The following is a 17299-nucleotide window of genomic DNA, read 5'->3' as shown; positions in this document are numbered from 1 at the left end:
CTAGGGTTTTTATGGTTTTAGGTCTAACATTTAAGTCTCTAATCCATCTTGAATTAATTTTTGTATAAGGTGTAAGGAAGGGATCCAGTTTCAGCTTTCTACTTATGGCTAGTCAGTTTTCTTAGCAACATTTATTAAATAGGGAATCCTTTCCCCATTTCTTGTTTTTGTCAGGTTTGTCAAAGATCAGATGTTTGTAGATGTGTGGTATTATTTCTGAGGGCTCTGTTCTGTTCCATTGGTCTATATCTCTGTTTTGGTACCAGTAGCATGCTGTTTTGGTTACTGTAGCCTTGTAGTATAGTTTGAAGTCAGGTAGCATGATGCCTCCAGCTTTATTCTTTTGGTTTAGGACTGTCTTGGCAATGTGGGCTCTTTTTTGATTCCATATAAACTTTAAAGTATTTTTTTTTTCCCAATTCTGTGAAGAAAGTCATTGGTAGCTTAACAGGGATGGCATTGAATCTGTAAATTACCTTGGGCAGTATGACCATTTTCACAATATTGATTCTTCCTATCCATAAGCATGGAATGTTCTTCCATTTGTTTGTATCCTCTTTTATTTCATTGAGCAGTGGTTTGTAGTTCTCCCTGAAAAGGTCCTTCACATCCCTTGTAAGTTGGATTCCTAGGTATTTTATTCTCTTTGAAGCAAGTGTGAATGGGAGTCCATGCATGATTTGGCTCTCTGTTTGTCTGTTATTGGTGTATAAGAATGCTAGTGATTTTTGCACATTGATTTTGTATCCTGAGACTTTGCTGAAGTTGCTTATTAGCTTAAGGAGATTTTGGGCTGAGACAATGGGGTTTTCTAAATAGTCAATCATGTCATCTGCAAACCAAGACAATTTGAATTCCTGTTTTCCTAATTGAATACCATTTCTTTCTTTCTCTTGCCTGATTCCCTAGCCAGAACTTCCAACACTACGTTGAATAGGAGTGGTGTGAGAGGGCATCCCTGTCTTGTGCCAGTTTTCAAGGTGAATGTTTCCAGTTTTGGCCCATTCAGTATGATATTGGCTGTGGGTTTGTCATAAATAGCTCTTATTATTTTGAGATACATTCCATCAATACTGAATTTATTGAGAGTTTTTAGCATGAAGGGCTGTTGCATTTTATCAAAGGCCTTTTCTGCATCTATTGAGATAATCATGTGGTTTTTGTCTTTGGTTCTGTTTATATGCTGGATTATGTTTGTTGATTTGCATATGTTGAACCAGCCTTGCATCCCAGGGATGAAGCCCACTTGATCATGGTGGATAAGCTTTTTGACGTGCTACTGGATTCGGTTTGCCAGTATTTTATTGAATATTTTTGCATTGATGTTCGTCAGGGATATTGGTATAAAATTCTATTTTTGTTGTTGTTGTTGTTGTTGTTGTTGTTGTTGTTGTGTCTTTGCCAGGCTTTAGTATCAGAATGATGTTTTTGTCGGGACCCCGGAGTTGAATGGCTCTCCTCTCTGTCAACCATCAGCTCAGTCTGGAAGTACACGAAAACCAGAAGCTGGTTCCAGGCAAACAAATGCTCCCAACTCTGAAGAGTCAGGGCTTGTCAGAGAGCCCTTTCACAGAAAGCCTGACACCCATGTCTTTAGTCTGGCAGTCATGCTAGTTGCTTTTGACTGGCTGACAGGTGCCTGGTGTTTAGCCCCCAAATTCTAAGGAAAAATAGGACAGAATAGCAAGTGAAAGGGGTCCAGTGGTACTCCCTGCTTGACGATATTAGAACTGTTAGCAGTTAGAACTGTAGATAACTTATCTCATGGTAGCCTTTGCTTAGGGAGTATATTATGTGTCCGTGAAACAGTACATCTATTCCAGAGATGAAAAATGCATACCTCACATTGACTACATGGCTACTAAAAGATAAAATGTGTTGGTGAGTTTGTGGAGAAAAGGGAACTCTTGCATACTGTTGTTGGAAACGTAAATCAGTACAACCACTATGAAAAACAGTGTGAAGATTCCTTAAAAAATTACAAATAGAACTACCATAAGATCCAGCAAGCCCACTACTGGGTATATATTCAAAAGAAATGTATCAGTATGTTAAAGATATATCTGTATTCCCATGTTTATTGCAGCACTATTCACAAAGACCAAGACAAGGAATAAACCTCAGTGTCCATCAATGGATGGAAAGATAAATACAATGTGGCTTATACACACAATGGAATTTTATTCAGACATGAAAAGAATGAACTCCTGTCACTTGAGATAGCATGGATGAACTTGGAGAATACTATGTTAGGTGAAATAAGCAAGGCATAGAAAGATAAATACCATATGATCTCAGTGTATGTGGAATCTAAAATAGTTAATTCCCTAGGATAGGGTGGAATGGTGGTTACCAGAGGCTTAGGTAGTTAGGGAAAAGAAGGAAATGGGGAAAGGTTGGTTGGAAGATACATAATTACAGTTAAAGAGGAGGGAAAAGAAAAGTCCAGAATAGGCAAATATGGAAACAGATTAGGCAAAAGTACAACCACAGAAAGTTGGTAAGTGATTGCCTGGGGCCAGGAGGTTGGAGAGGGGAAGGAGAGAGGATGAGAAGAGAGAAGTTGGAAATGGCTGTTAATAGTTGCAGAGTTTTTTTTTTCTGGGTGATGAAAATGCCATAAAATTGATTGGGTGATAGTTGCATAACTGTTACTAAAAAAAATTAGACTACATACTTTAAATGGATGAACTGTATAATATATGAATTGTATCTCCATAAAGTTGTTTTTAAAAGAGTCCATTCTTAGTACATCTACACTAGAGGACAACCTAACTTTATACAAGTAGTCTATTGCTGTATTCCAGCTAAGAGAGGATAGTAATTTAGATAATGGTGATGATGGCAGATAGGGAACAAAAGTAATGATATTGATAGATGTTTAGAAAACAGTATTGACAAATCAAGTGAACAGTTGATCATAACTTAAGCATAATGTTTGACATAGACATTTTAGATAATTATAAAGATTGGCAAACCTTCCACCATTTACAAATTCACACATTCACCTGGTGATTCTTTTATTCATTCATAAAGGTAGGAATCAAATCTAGTTTATTTGAACTCCTTAACAGCATTTTTTCCAGAACATATATATTACATTATCACTGATTTCCTTATTAGAAACTTAGCTGTAGATTAACTAAAATTAAAAAAATTAAAATACAAAAAATACAAAAAAACCCCCACAATATTGAATGGCAGCGAATGGTTTATGATCCCCATAAACAGGTATAATTTACATGTTCAACAAGAAATCTGCACTAAAAGGACTCAGTGGATAATGAAGCAATCAGGAAGATGTATGATTGCTGTTTCTGAACACACCAGTTTTTCATATTTTTACCCTGAAATTAAGACAAAAAAGTAGGCTTAGTGGCAGCAATATAATTATATGGATCATTTAGATGCGCTTTTTGCTAAGGGGCAAATGAATTTCATCAAAATTATTGTTAACCAAATCTTATTGTCACTTAAAATGGTTCTGAATGTTTTTATAGAGATAATCTTCTGTTGACAACAATGGTGATTATTAGAAAATGAAAGCTTTTAATCTTTTGTCATATTTTTAATAATAACACAAATATTGCTAGTAAAAGTCTCAGTTCAATCTGAAACAATAAATGTAATTGGATTATTTTCTATGGAGAGTCTTTATTTTTCCAGGGAGCAGAAACTTAGCCTGAGACACTCCAGGGTCACTTCAACCGCTTTTACCCTGAGATTGGGTTGAGGTGATACATTGCTTACATGGAGTCACGGCTGTGCAGGGTGCAGAGACTGGGACAGGCCTAAGGACTTCTTCTCTTGGTAGTTATCTCTTCATACTGACATCTGCTGATATCTCACTCAGCCTAGGTCACTGTGAACTATCCATTTGTCATCTCTGGAATAGATGTACTGTTTTGTGGATGCAGAATGTACTCCCTAAGCAAAAGCTACCATAATATAAGTTATCTACAGTTCTAAGACCAGGTACACAAGAAAATAAAAATAGATAACTTACTGCAAACTGTCAACTCAAAGATGTACCCTGCTGGTACTATGTTAAGAAGACACACAAGTGCAGTGCCTTTGACAGAAATTGAAGTCATATGTAGTAATGACCATTTGTATTATATTTTTAAACTTTAGGGAAATATAATGAACAGATTAAAAAGTTAAAACAGGGCTGGGCGCGGTGGCTCAAGCCTGTAATCCCAGCACTTTGGGAGGCCGAGACGGGTGGATCACGAGGTCAGGAGATCGAGACCATCCTGGCTAACACGGTGAAACCCCGTCTCTACTAAAAAAAATACAAAAAACTAGCCAGGCGAGGTGGCAGCGCCTGTAGTCCCAGCTACTCGGGAGGCTGAGGCAGGAGAATGGCGTGAACCCGGGAGGCGGAGCTTGCAGTGAGCTGAGATCTGGCCACTGCACTCCAGCCTGGGCGACAGAGTGAGACTCCGTCTCAAAAAAAAAAAAAAAAAAAACTTAAAACAGGAAGAAGCAATTCAGAGTAAAACAAGAGGCCAAAGAAAAACAAATAGAGGAAAACACTGAAAGAATTTATGAGTATTTGTAGAAGAGGCTCAATTATGTTTGCATTCAAGTGTTACCAATTGTAGCTTGAAAAAAAGGGCAGAGATTTTTTTCTGGTCATTTGTGTTTATGTTCAAATTTAGTTTTCTGCAACAGAAGCATACAAGTCTGCCACACGGAAGGCCCGGTGGTCTTGTTTCCCTGGACTCATTTTTTTTTTTTTTGTATGCATTGCCTCACAACTTCATATCACAGTATGAAGATTGTTGAAGAGGGGGAAAAGATGCCTAAATCACTTCTATTTAATAGTGAAAATAAATGTGTCTACACAACAAAAGTCTCTCCAGCCACAGTATTTTGAGGTTCTGCAATTTTGCTGATGTGAAAAGGCATTCCTTTTTCTTGGTTTTCAAAGTTGTATTGCATTTACGTTTTATTAGCAAGGAAGCATGAACAAAACAATTTTTGATAAACACAAAAAGCTGTTTTGCCTCATTATATTGGATGACAAGTGAGATCTCACAGCTTCACATCAAATCAGTGGAAAAACAATTATCTGTAAAAAGTATGTGCAAACATTTTTCTTACAAAGCTAAGATTCAAGGCAACGTGTCTGGAATTTGTTTCTCCCTTTAGGCTGCCTCCATTCCATGAAACATCTGTCTCAATTTCCGCTCTTCCTGGAGCCTCCTTTTGGTCTCTCTACAAATCCATTCCCTCTGAATCTGCCTCATTTTGACCTACAGATGGAAACCGTATGTCTTTCTGTTTAAGAAAATGTGCCCAATCTTCTCAGCTGGAGTTTTCTGGCCAAGCTTTATTGTATCTTCATGTATTGCTCCTAATGTATCAAAGACAGCATAATCTGTTTTTGTTTTGATTTCATGCTTTAAATAATTTAAAGTAAGTATTAGCACATTCACTGATTCGTCTCAGAAAATCTCTAAACGTAGAGCTGTGAATTAGATATATTCTGGACAAGCAAAGTTTGAAAAAATTATACTTCTATAAGTACTTGCTGATTGCCTATTATGCTTACAGCCTAGAGGTACACAGATAAAAGAGATGACATACTTTACCATCCAGCAGGCTTGGATATGCAGAAAACAAATGGAACCAATGTAATACAGCACAGAAAAAGCTGAAATAGAGAGACTAAGGAAGCACTGAAGGATGCACAATTCAGAAATATAAACTGATAAAATAAAGTTTAGTGTTTCTTCAAAAGAATAATTTTCATTTGTGATTTGCAATGCATTTAAATATATTAAAAGTGGTATCAAATCATAAGTGTATCTTTAAAATTTTTTAGTTATTCAAACATCTAGAAAATATTTGGTCTGAAAATACACCTGTGTTATAGATGAAAGGAATAGTTTGCACATCATTTGTTCTTAAGTAATACAGAAATAATTTATGTGTTTCCTTACTTCTTTAATGAAAGCAAATAAAGGGTGGAAAAAACCAAAAGGCCATATTGGTGTGGTGAAGGGAAAATCTGGGATTTCTGGGGATACCACAAGGACACTGGGCCACAAAGGGTGGGTCCTGGAAGTCGCCATCCCAATTGCCTGGGGCAAATTTTCAACCCAAGATTACAAGGCCATCAGAGAAGTAGATATTTACTAAGTACCACAAATAAATATACATTCAGACAAAGGAAGAAATCTGAAAGGAAGGTTTCTCCTAAATACAAACAGTATTCTTAAAAGCAATGACTCCGTTACTTACAATGTACAAGTTAGATAAGAGCAAAACAGGTATAGTCTAAAATACAATATATAAAAAATAATCTTTGAATAATTTTGTAATTTTATAACTGCCTCTTCATGTCAAAGCTCTCAAAAAAGTCCATTTTAAGATACCTAGATATCATTGGAATATTTGTTATTTTAATAATATTGAAAACACATGAGAAATGGCATATCATAATCAAATCATAGTTTTTATGTCACTATATATTTTATTTTAGTATAAAGGATACTTTTCAGTAAAACGCCATTAGAGAAAGTATAAGTCATTGGTAAGGAACAGAATATTTGAACCTAGGAAATCAAGGATTGAAAGGACAGGATAATATGTATCAATTTCTGCTCAGTTATTACCTTCAAGGGGAGTAGAATGAGGGCTGAATGGTGATGGGGACTTTTCAATTTTACTCTGTACACTTCTGAATTAATGTGAAGCTTTCACAACATTGATACACTCTTGTAATGCTACTTATTATTGGAAAACAATAAATGAGCTTTTTTAAAGAAACTATGAAATGAACAAACATATAAAATGTTAAAGAACAAGAAGACCAAAAAAAAAAAAAAAAAAAAAAAGGAAGAATTGGAAACAACTTCTAAGATTTGAGAAAGAAAACTAATTAAAAACAACAACAGTTACTAGAACCATGTGTGTTCCTCCAAGCAAGCAGGATGGTCACATTGTTGAACTTTAGAACATGAGTGTCCTCTTGTGGCAAAGATGGGTACATTTTAAATTTGTGTCACTGCCACACAGAGTGACTGAGAAGTTTGCCTGAAGAAATTCTCTCTCTCTCTCTTTTTTTTTTCAGATTGAAATAGCCACAGTGATGCCTTCAGGGAACCGAGAGCTCCTCACTCCACCCCCACAGCCTGAGGAGGCCCAGGAAGAGGAAGAGGAGGAAGAATCCACTCCCAGGCTGATTGATGGCTCTTCCCCACAGGAGCCTGAATTCACAGGGGTTCTGGGGCCACACACAAATGAAGGTCAGATACATCAAAGCAGAATTACAACTGAGTCCACATTAACTGCAAAGCTTCAACTCTATGGAGAAACCACATGACATGACCCAAGAAAAAAGTTTTGGAATAGGCCAGGTTTGAAGTAGATTTATACATAAATTTTACATTCAAATATAAAGCAGTTTTAATAATTCAGCCTTGGTCTCGCTAAAATGATCCAATAACCAGAGATTTGGGATGAAAATATTGTACATCATTACTCGAAACCTGTGTAGTGGAATGTATTTGTAGAACAGAGAGTATTTGATAAGCAGGAAAAAATCTTTGCCTCTGAGATCAGGCCACAGCATTTCAAGGGGATAAGAGATGATGAGGATGAAGATGATGGTAATAGTAATAATATTTTGCACTAATTGAGCATATACTATCTGTGGCCCCTATGCTCAGCACTTCACATTATCTCATTGGATTATTAAAACCTCCCTGTGAGAGTGTTAATATTACTCTTTTCATTATCATGGCAACAACTATAATTCAAAGGGGATAGTAACTTGCCAGATATCACAAAGCTGTTACATAGTGGGTTTGAAGCCAGCCTGTTCAGATTCTTGGCTGTTTATTTATTTAAAAACAGGCTTCTTCTCACTCACTCCTAAGAAGTAACAGAGAGAGGAAATTGTTGCACAACATCAGACACTATGTTGCCCGGCCTGCAGATGAAACCAGGGCCTTTTAGTTAATGAGAAGGAATTCTTGGTGCTACCTGTGATTCTATTATATGTCTATATTTCTTGCTTGAATGTGTCACTATCAACCTTGGGGGTACTCAAGAAGACTCACACTGGAATACGTTTATATATACAGAGAATGGCATAGTTAGGGAGTGTAGAAAAAAAGTAAGGAGAGTTCCCACTGCAAGAGTTGAGTGAGTATAGTGTCTCTGTATTCCAAGTTCTGTAGACACAAAACTTTAAGTAACCACTGTTTTCATGAATATTTCTGCCTAGCACAGGAAGATAGACATACAAACAAATTTAGAGGCAATACTATATGTATTAATCCATGTTCACACTGCTGATAAAGACATATCAAAGATTGGGTAATTTACAGAGAAAAAAAGGTTTGATGGATTCCCAATTCCACGTGGCTGGGGAGGCCCCAAAATCATGGTGAAAGGCAAAAGGCATATCTTACATGGCATCAGGAAAGACAGAAAGAGAGCCAAGTGAAAGGTGAAACGCCTTATAAAACCATCAGATCTCGTGAGACTTACTCACTACCACGAGAACAGTATGAAGGAAGCTGCCCCCACGATTCAGTTATCTCCCACCAGGTCCCTCCCACAACATGTGGGAATTATGGGAGCTACAATTCAAGATGAGATTTGGGTGGGGACACAGCCAAACTGTATCACTGTATTACAAGTCTTATGAGAAAAGTGTCCAGAACACACTGGGAGACAAAAAGAGTGGGAGGAGCAATATTACCTAAGGCAAGACTAAAAGCAAAGTACAGGAATCAAAACTGAGAGTTTCTTGGAGAGACAGAGGAGGCAAAATGTATGTATTCAAATCCCAGCACTGTGACTTGTTGGGTTTTTATAGTCTTGAGCAAGGCATTCAATATTTTTGTGCCTTAGTTTTCTCATCTAAAAAAACATGGGATAATAAATAATAGAACTTACCTTACAGAGATGCTGTCAGGACTAAATGAATACATGTAGTTACTGGCCCATAGTAAACATAGTGTTAGTTACGAAAATTCTAATATTGATAAAGGAGTTCATGCACTGTTTTCTCTCTTAACATTTTTAGTGTACAATACACTATTATTAACTATGAATACTATGGTATAGCAGACCTCTAGTACTTATTCATCCTATATAACTGAAATTTTATACCCCTTGAACAACTCCCCATTTCCTGAGGCTCTGGTAACGACCATTTTACTCTTTGCTTCTTTGAGTTTTTAGCTATTCTTCAATAAGTAATATGAAAAGTTGCCCTTTCATCCAATGCCTTCTATATGCCACACACTCGAATTGTTTTATCTACATTAACTTTTGGAAGAGTCATAACACTATGTACTGGACACTGATCACTCATTTTTAAAAATAAGAAAACTAAAACTCCAACATACTATAAAATGTGTCCAGTATCACAGAGGTGGTATGTGGAATGCAACATAGACCAATAAATCTTGTCAGTGTCATTAATGAATATATTATATTCTTTCTGTGTAGTTAAATTTCTGTGTAGTAGAACACTCTGCAAGTAGAAAAAGGAGACATAATGAGAAGGAAATGTAAATATCCAGCATAAAGCACCCAAAATAGGAAAATTAAATATCCCTAGAACATTACTTATGTTTAAGTGATTTCAGATCCTTCAACAGTTGACCAACCTGGTATCGATACCTGTACTCTGGATCTCTCAGCTGAGCCAGAAACAACAGAGAAGCAGAATTCCCAATCCTTTCAAAAGCTTGAGTCAAGTAATGCTTCACTAATGTCAATTTAGAAACATAAAAAAAACCTAAGACTTTTAAAGAAAATTTTTGTCTCTAAAGTACTCTGAGGATAAATAATGAAGTTAAAAACTCAAACTCACATTTTAATTTCAAAGAAGAAGCACACATTCATCAAAATTAAATAGTTTAGAAATATTTAGAATAGTAAAAATAAAAATACCATATTTTTACTACTAAAACAAATTTCTAAAACTAACATTCTAAAACCATATAATGTAGCCTTGAGTTAGGTGTAGAAAAACTTAGAATTAAATTATAACTACTATGAATATGTAAAAATTACCCTAAGCAATCATTGCTTAATTATCAAGGTGATGAATATATAGAAGAATCAAATGTCTTAACTATTAACATTTTTATGACGCGTATAAAATATTAATTTACAACGACTGGAGAAATTAGCACATATTAAATATTTCACAGCTCCCGCTTAAACATTTTTTCCTGGCTTTCCATTCTTAAAATGGAAATGACTTTTGTATTTAATGATAGTAATAAGACCTTAATAGGTACATTATTAGTTCATGATTACAAACCACAAAGGGACCTTTCAACTAGGGTGATCAAATCTCCTGGTGCGTCTGGGTGTGAGGAGTTCCCAAAGCAAGTGTCTTTGAATGTTATAAACAGGAAAGTCTCAGGTAAACCAAGACAAATTGATCACTGAGCAATTTCAGGACATTTCTTCCACCACTTTTCTCTTCTAGTTTATGTCATAGAGATTTCACTTTCTCCATTCATTTCACATCTTACAACCCTTATTTACCTCATCCCTAGACTCCTCAAGCCTGTCAGATAACTTAACTTCCTACTTCACAAAGAAAATGCAATTTCTTAGTCAGCAGATCCTTGGTCTTCCTGTTTCCAGACAAATAATCTACCTACATCTATATCAATGTGCTCTTCTATCTCCCTCTCCTTCTAGCACAACAAAGACACTCTGTCCTTCCACATGTGGGATGAAAATCCTTCCATGTTCTCTGAGTTCTATTTCCTATTGTCCTTTCATGATCCTTTTTATATTCAACTTCACCTCCTCTGGATCTTTTTCTCCAAATATCTTCCACATTAATCACTCCCTTCATCATACAAACCACAAGCATATTTTATTATAGTTATCACTATGTCTCATCCCTTGTTCTTCACAAACCTCTCTGCATTTTCTACATTTGTGGCAACTTTTCCCTTACTTCCAACTTCTCCCTTAATGGACTGTAATCTGCCTTTCAGCTCCCTCACTTTGCATATCTTGTAACTCTCTGATAACCACTGCAATAACTAATCCAAGAACATTTTTCAGTCCTTAATTTACCTGACATTTCAGGAGGCTTAGGTTGTTGATTATTTCCTTTCCCTTAAAACTCTATTGTCTAAAACCATCTTTTGTCTACACTATGATTCACTTCCACTTTTTCCAGTTGCCCTGCTTCAGTCTTCCATTACACCTTCCAGCAGACTTAACTCTTACCATGCAAACTGCATCGTATGATACCTCTGTCCATCCTCATGGGAAGAAATAAAAGCTGTAGCACAGCCTACAAGGCCCCTGCATGTTATGTCCCATACATTTCAATGCTCTCTGAGTTTTCACCATATGGACTATCTTTCAGTCCCTCCAAAGTGAAGGCACATGCTGCTTCCTTTGCCTGGCGTACTATTCCTTCCTACCTGCATAGTCAATTATTCCTCTTCTGCTGATCTCAGCTCAGCTTTCACTTCAGAGTTGCCTTCCATGATTTCCAGACTAGGTCAAATCCCCCTATGTTATGTTCAGATGACACTTCATGACATTTATCACATTCATAATTTTATTTGTGTGATTAACATTCATTTCACATAGCAGATCATAAAACACAACTGTGTCTCTTTGTGCTCACCACTGTTTCACCAGCTAGCATGGTGCCATTTACATAGAAAGGATTCAATAATATGTATTGAGCAACTGAATATTAATAATTATTATCTTTTATTTTTCTTGAAGCAGGTGTTTTTTCAGTGAGATGTTTCACTATTAAACCAAAGACTTAATGAAAATATTACATGTGATATTTTAACTTTATGAAAAGCACAATAATAATGTTTAAATTTTGAATATAGAATTTCTAATAAATAGAAAAGTACTCAGTAATTTTAAATTATTTTTAAAATGTTACATTGAATATACTAATTGTTCAGACAATTTTTTTTTGAGACGGAGTCTTGCTCTGTCGCCGAGGCTGGAGTGCAGTGGCTGGATCTCAGATCATCTGGCAAGCTCTGCCTCCCGGGTTCACGCCATTCTCCTGCCTCAGCCTCCCGAGTAGCTGGGACTACAGGCGCCCGCCACCTCGCCTGGCTAGTTTTTTGTATTTTTTAGTAGAGACGGGGTTTCACCATGTTAGCCAGAATGGTCTCGATCTCCTGACCTCGTGATCCACCCGTCTCGGCCTCCAAAAGTGCTGGGATCACAGGCTTGAGCCACCGTACCTGGCCTCTTGAGACAATTTTAATTGGTATGTTTGACTTGAATATTCTATTTACAGAAAACATTATGAGAAAATATAAAATCTACTTGGTTAGTGGGAGAGTCTAATCTTGTTTATCAAACATTCCACATTATTTCTTAGAAATTGATTTGGTACTTACAAATAATTTCATTTTCCTTTATCTTTTAGACTTTCCAACCTGTCTTCTGTGTACTTGTATAAGTACCACCGTGTACTGTGATGACCACGAACTTGATGCTATTCCTCCGCTGCCCAAGAACACCGCTTATTTCTATTCCCGCTTTAACAGAATTAAAAAGATCAACAAAAATGACTTTGCAAGCCTAAGTATGGATGACGGCAGTAACAGCGGTTTTCACTGCTTTACAGAATTCCCTAAAATTTTTACATTGTCAAATGTTGAATGAGAATGCAGCTTGAATGCCAAAGCCTGGTTCATGAATCAATAGTTTTTTGTTATTTAAAAATTTGACGATTTGCTTTAATAATTATAAGAAAAAACAACAAACAAGCAATAGTCATCTCAAAACCACATAGGTCATGTTTTCAAATGAGCAATTTAAACTAAATATACATGATAAACAATTATCTTTTACATGCTGGAATGTTTTCTCATGTTCTTATGAGTAAAATGTCATGGTCATATTTATGAGGAGTTGGCTTTTTAAAAATAAACTTCCACTAAAGCATAGTTGCTTTATGATGGATGAATTCTGGCTTTATAGTTGTTGCCAACTTAAAAGAATTTTGGTATGTGTCATAAAATGTTTTAATCATTTGAAGATTTCTTTCTAATGCCTGTATCTTTGACTGTTAGAAAACACAACACTCTTTATCACTGAGGGAAACATTTTAAATGATAAAATCCAGACAAACTTTATGAAGATTATGGAGAGAAGACCAGTTATTTTAAATGTGGTATACCAATTTCTTTGCTAAAGTTATACTCCTAAGTACATAAATATGAATAGTATTTGGGGAAATAATTTTTATAAAAAGAAAGATAATCATTTCATTAACTGTGCATTGCTAAATTCATATTTATATTTGCAAAATAAAGGAAAATTACATTTATATTTTTGTGTGAGCAAAACAAGAATATTTAACTACTTCCTTTATTTTTTTCTTCTAGGCGATTTAAGAAGGATTGATCTGACATCAAATTTAATATCTGAGATTGATGAAGATGCATTCCGAAAACTGCCTCAACTTCGAGAGCTTGTCCTGCGTGACAACAAAATAAGGCAGCTCCCAGAATTGCCAACCACTTTGACATTTATTGATATTAGCAACAATAGACTTGGAAGGAAAGGGATAAAGCAAGAAGCATTTAAAGTAAGTTTTAAGTTTGATGTGCAGACTTTTATCTTCCAATTTTATTTGCTGTCATTGACTAGCCTTTTTATTCGTATGAGGAAATTGATTGATTGATTGATTGATTGATTGATTGAGATATGGTCTCACTCTGTCACTCAGGCTTGAGTGCAGTGGTGCGATCACAGCCCACTGCAGCTTCAACCTCCCTGGCCTCAGATGATCCTCCTACCTCAGCCTCCCCAGTAGCTGGGACTACAAGACACGTGTCACCATGCCTGGCTAAATTTTGTATATTTTTGTAGAGACATGGTTTCGCCATATTTCCCAGGCTGGTCTCAAACTCCTGGGCTCCAGTGATCCTCCCGCTTTGATCTCCCAAAGTACTGGGATTATAGGTGTGAGCCACTATGCTCAACTTCTATAAGGGGATTTAATTTAGTGAGACTTTTAACTTTCAAAATAAACTTATCAACTGCATCTATCGTGCTTTTGAGAAATACTATGTTCCAGTACATTGTGAGGGTGATCAAGCACCAAGAACAGAAAGCAGGGCTAGAATAAGAAGTTGGTGGCTACCTGAAGCACCGTCTACAGTCTACAGGAGCACCTGGAAGTGATGCAAGCCAGAGAATCTGTATTGATCAGACCCTCCACTCAGAAAGACTATCTGGCTAAAAGGATAGCTACTTGGCAGGAAATGGGCAATATCTTGAAGACAGCAGGCTACTAAATGACCTTATAAAGAGGATGGATTCAGTTAACCTTAGAGATTTTGTTTTCTAAGTGAAGCAATCAGGTTTGGGGCTAGAGGACTTGCTTGGAAAAACAGCATAGGGTCTGAGAACAGCAACGAACTGGCTTTCTTGACCCCTCTTAGGGCATTCAAGCAGCCCCTCCCAGTGCACATTGAACACATAATTTTAAAATACTCTTTAGAGAGACACCACATTATTCTCAGGAATGGCACAGGGAATAGTGTGGCCTCATTACCACTGAGTGGTGGTGAATACCCTGTCTCTCTACTAGGCCTCCTATGATACCATCAATGGTAGCTACGGGAGTTAGGGCATCTCACTATAGCCAGGCAAGGGTCATAGTTTAGCCTGCCCACTCTGCCTCTGTTGGCACAGGTGGTGATCAGTCACAGTTTATTCTAGGGTGTTTGGCTACAGTAGAACAGCTATTGTCTAAATGTTTTCTGTCTTGCTAGGCTGCCCCTTTCCTGGTACTTGGGCTACCAGGCCATTGCTAGGGAGGAACTATTTGTTCCCATGCCTATAAAATAAAGGAAATGCTTGTTATGTCTCATCAAAATCCTCAAAATCCCACTGCACAATGTCTTTCATAAGAGGAAGCAGCCTTGCTTAAATTGAGAAAATTAGACTGAACAAAACATGGTTCTTCCTAGAGACTGAGAAACACATTGTATTTTCATGAAGAAATATTTGCTTGCAGCCAATTTTTCTAAAACTCATTTGAATTGTCTAATAACTCAGAAAACTGAGCTGCCTCAACTTTACAAAACAAGACCTGAACTGGAACACATTATTTTACAAATATTTGCATGGAGAGGGAATGGGAAACACAACTGTGGCACCTCGAGTTTTTATTGAGTTCCCATATTTGGAATGTTTACAGGACATGTATGACCTCCATCATCTGTACCTCACTGATAACAACTTGGACCACATCCCTCTGCCACTGCCAGAAAATCTACGAGCCCTTCACCTCCAGGTAGGAGTCTACCAGTAAGGTGTGTCCAAGAGCTTCAGAGAAAGCAAAGCCAAGAAGGACATCAGGACACAAGAATTTGTCTGTAATGGCATGTTGATACACTGTGACAACTTTTCTTCTTTTTCTCTTTTCTCATTTATTCTCTCTCTTTATCTGAATATAAAGCTATCTTTATACATTCAACACTCTATTTTAATTGAATTCTGATAACTTTACTCTTTTCCTTATTTTCTGAAGCAAAATACACCCTTTTGGCACACAAATCTCTTTAGGAAAAAAACGAAAAACAAAAAACAAACAAACAAAAAACACTGAAAGTTTCACCTGTTGAAGAAAATGTAAAGATTAGAAGTGGAAAAGTAAAGGGGGAAATAAAAATCTAAGTTGATGTTTAGTTGTCAGAGAAAAAAAAATCAATTTTAGCCTGTGATTTTAGGTTTTATGTATTGAATTAAATTCAATCCGAAGGCATTCCTATGTGCTGAGAGATGGCAAGCTCCATCTCTCTGGATAAAGAAAGTGCAGCATTTTTGTTTGTTTGTTTTGTTTTGTTTAAATAAAAAACATATTTGAAAGTTTTGGTGATTTTAAATCCCATTAAGCTACATGTTATCTTTGAAGTATTCAGTTTGATTAGTTTAATGAATGAATAATATTTTATTTTCACCTATGTGATTAAAAAAATTTTTCAATCATAATGAATATTTTTGGTTGTTAAACAAATATAAATTATTTCTTATTTCAGTTGTAAATTTTAGCCTGTAGTTATAATCAACATTCTCTAACAAATTGATCTGTTCTGTGGAATAAATAGAGAAAACACCCATTTCATGCTCAAAGCAGCAAGGAAACAAAGAAACAACGTCATAGTTTAGCATTATATTTTATGGCAGAAATGTACAAAAAGTGATTTTGCTATGTAAGAGCAGGACATGAATTCCTGTAGTTTCCCTTGTGGATTTTGTGAATATTTACCTTTGTGCCTTTTCTTTTTTCCTATTAATATAAACATTTTCATATTTTCAGTGTCTACATATGTATAAATATATATCTCTATATATACATATATGTATATACACACTATGTATATATGTGTGTATATACATACATGTATGTATCTTGGATATCTGTCTCTTTTGTGGGTTTGTCTGATTTGTTTACTTGCCTATTGTATATGTATTTTCTAGCCATTTGGCTCGATTTCTGGATGGCTCTCTCTTTTTTTCTGGGGGTGAATTTCTATACATATAAAGATTTCTTTCCTTGTTTATGACTGAAGGAAAGATTTCCAAGGGAGTACTTAAAGAGATTTTGGAATGTGTTTTCCAATTATGAATTAAATTTTATTACTATTATCTGAGATGATACTGATCCTACCAAGAAAAAAGTCTTTGATGTTATATTTAAACATAATTTGTTTGTATATATAACATGAGGGAATTTTTTAAAGTAACTGCTTTTGCATTCCCATTCTAAGCTTTGAAAGTCAGTAAGTGCAACTGAAAAATATTTTCTCCATCACTGTCACCTCACAACATCCAATATACATATATCTGTTTTTCGCTTACATTGTCTTCAATTTCTATATTTTTTAATACGTAAATAAATCCTTTTTATTCATTTGAAAAATATTTGCCAACATATAGTATAGAAATTAAAACTGAAGGCTCTGGCAAAAGCATATGCCCTGGGCTGAAATTCTAGACCCAAAACTATCTGAAACTCCCTGAATTTCTGTTTTCTCATGTGGATTAAAAGGTGATCTACTGCCTGCAAATTGGCAACTGGTTCCAAGAAACCAGCAGATCAGATTCAATTTTGTTAAAACTCACAGATGGTAAGGAACAGCTCCAGTCTCAACTCAAGCATCAGCGACACAGAAGAACCGATTGATTTCTGCATTTTCAACTGAGGGTACAGGTTCATCTCACTGGGGGAGTGCCGGACCCGGTCGGTGCTGGTCAGCTGCTGCAGCCCGACCAGGCTGAAGCAGGCGAG

The 17299-nt window shown here is 36.2% G+C and overlaps 1 protein-coding gene across 2 annotated transcripts in view; it reads left to right on the top strand.

Annotated features, from left to right (window-relative positions):
• The window catches only part of EPYC (epiphycan), a 50440-nt gene that overhangs the window by 25236 nt on the left and 7905 nt on the right, over positions 1 to 17299 (top strand). Inside the window, exons 2-5 of one of the 2 annotated variants that reach the window (XM_031650658.1) lie at positions 7085 to 7259; positions 12419 to 12577; positions 13383 to 13585; positions 15206 to 15301. In XM_031650658.1, coding sequence (XP_031506518.1) covers positions 7085 to 7259; positions 12419 to 12577; positions 13383 to 13585; positions 15206 to 15301 — 633 coding nt within the window. Of the gene's footprint in view, positions 1 to 6915; positions 7260 to 12418; positions 13169 to 13382; positions 13586 to 15205; positions 15302 to 17299 lie in introns of those variants that run through there. The other variant, XR_004176150.1, reaches the window with a different exon arrangement.

Source organism: Papio anubis, chromosome 9 (assembly GCF_008728515.1).
Source record: "Papio anubis isolate 15944 chromosome 9, Panubis1.0, whole genome shotgun sequence".
Lineage (NCBI taxonomy): Eukaryota > Metazoa > Chordata > Mammalia > Primates > Cercopithecidae > Papio > Papio anubis.
This window is presented reverse-complemented; position numbering and strand designations above follow the sequence as displayed.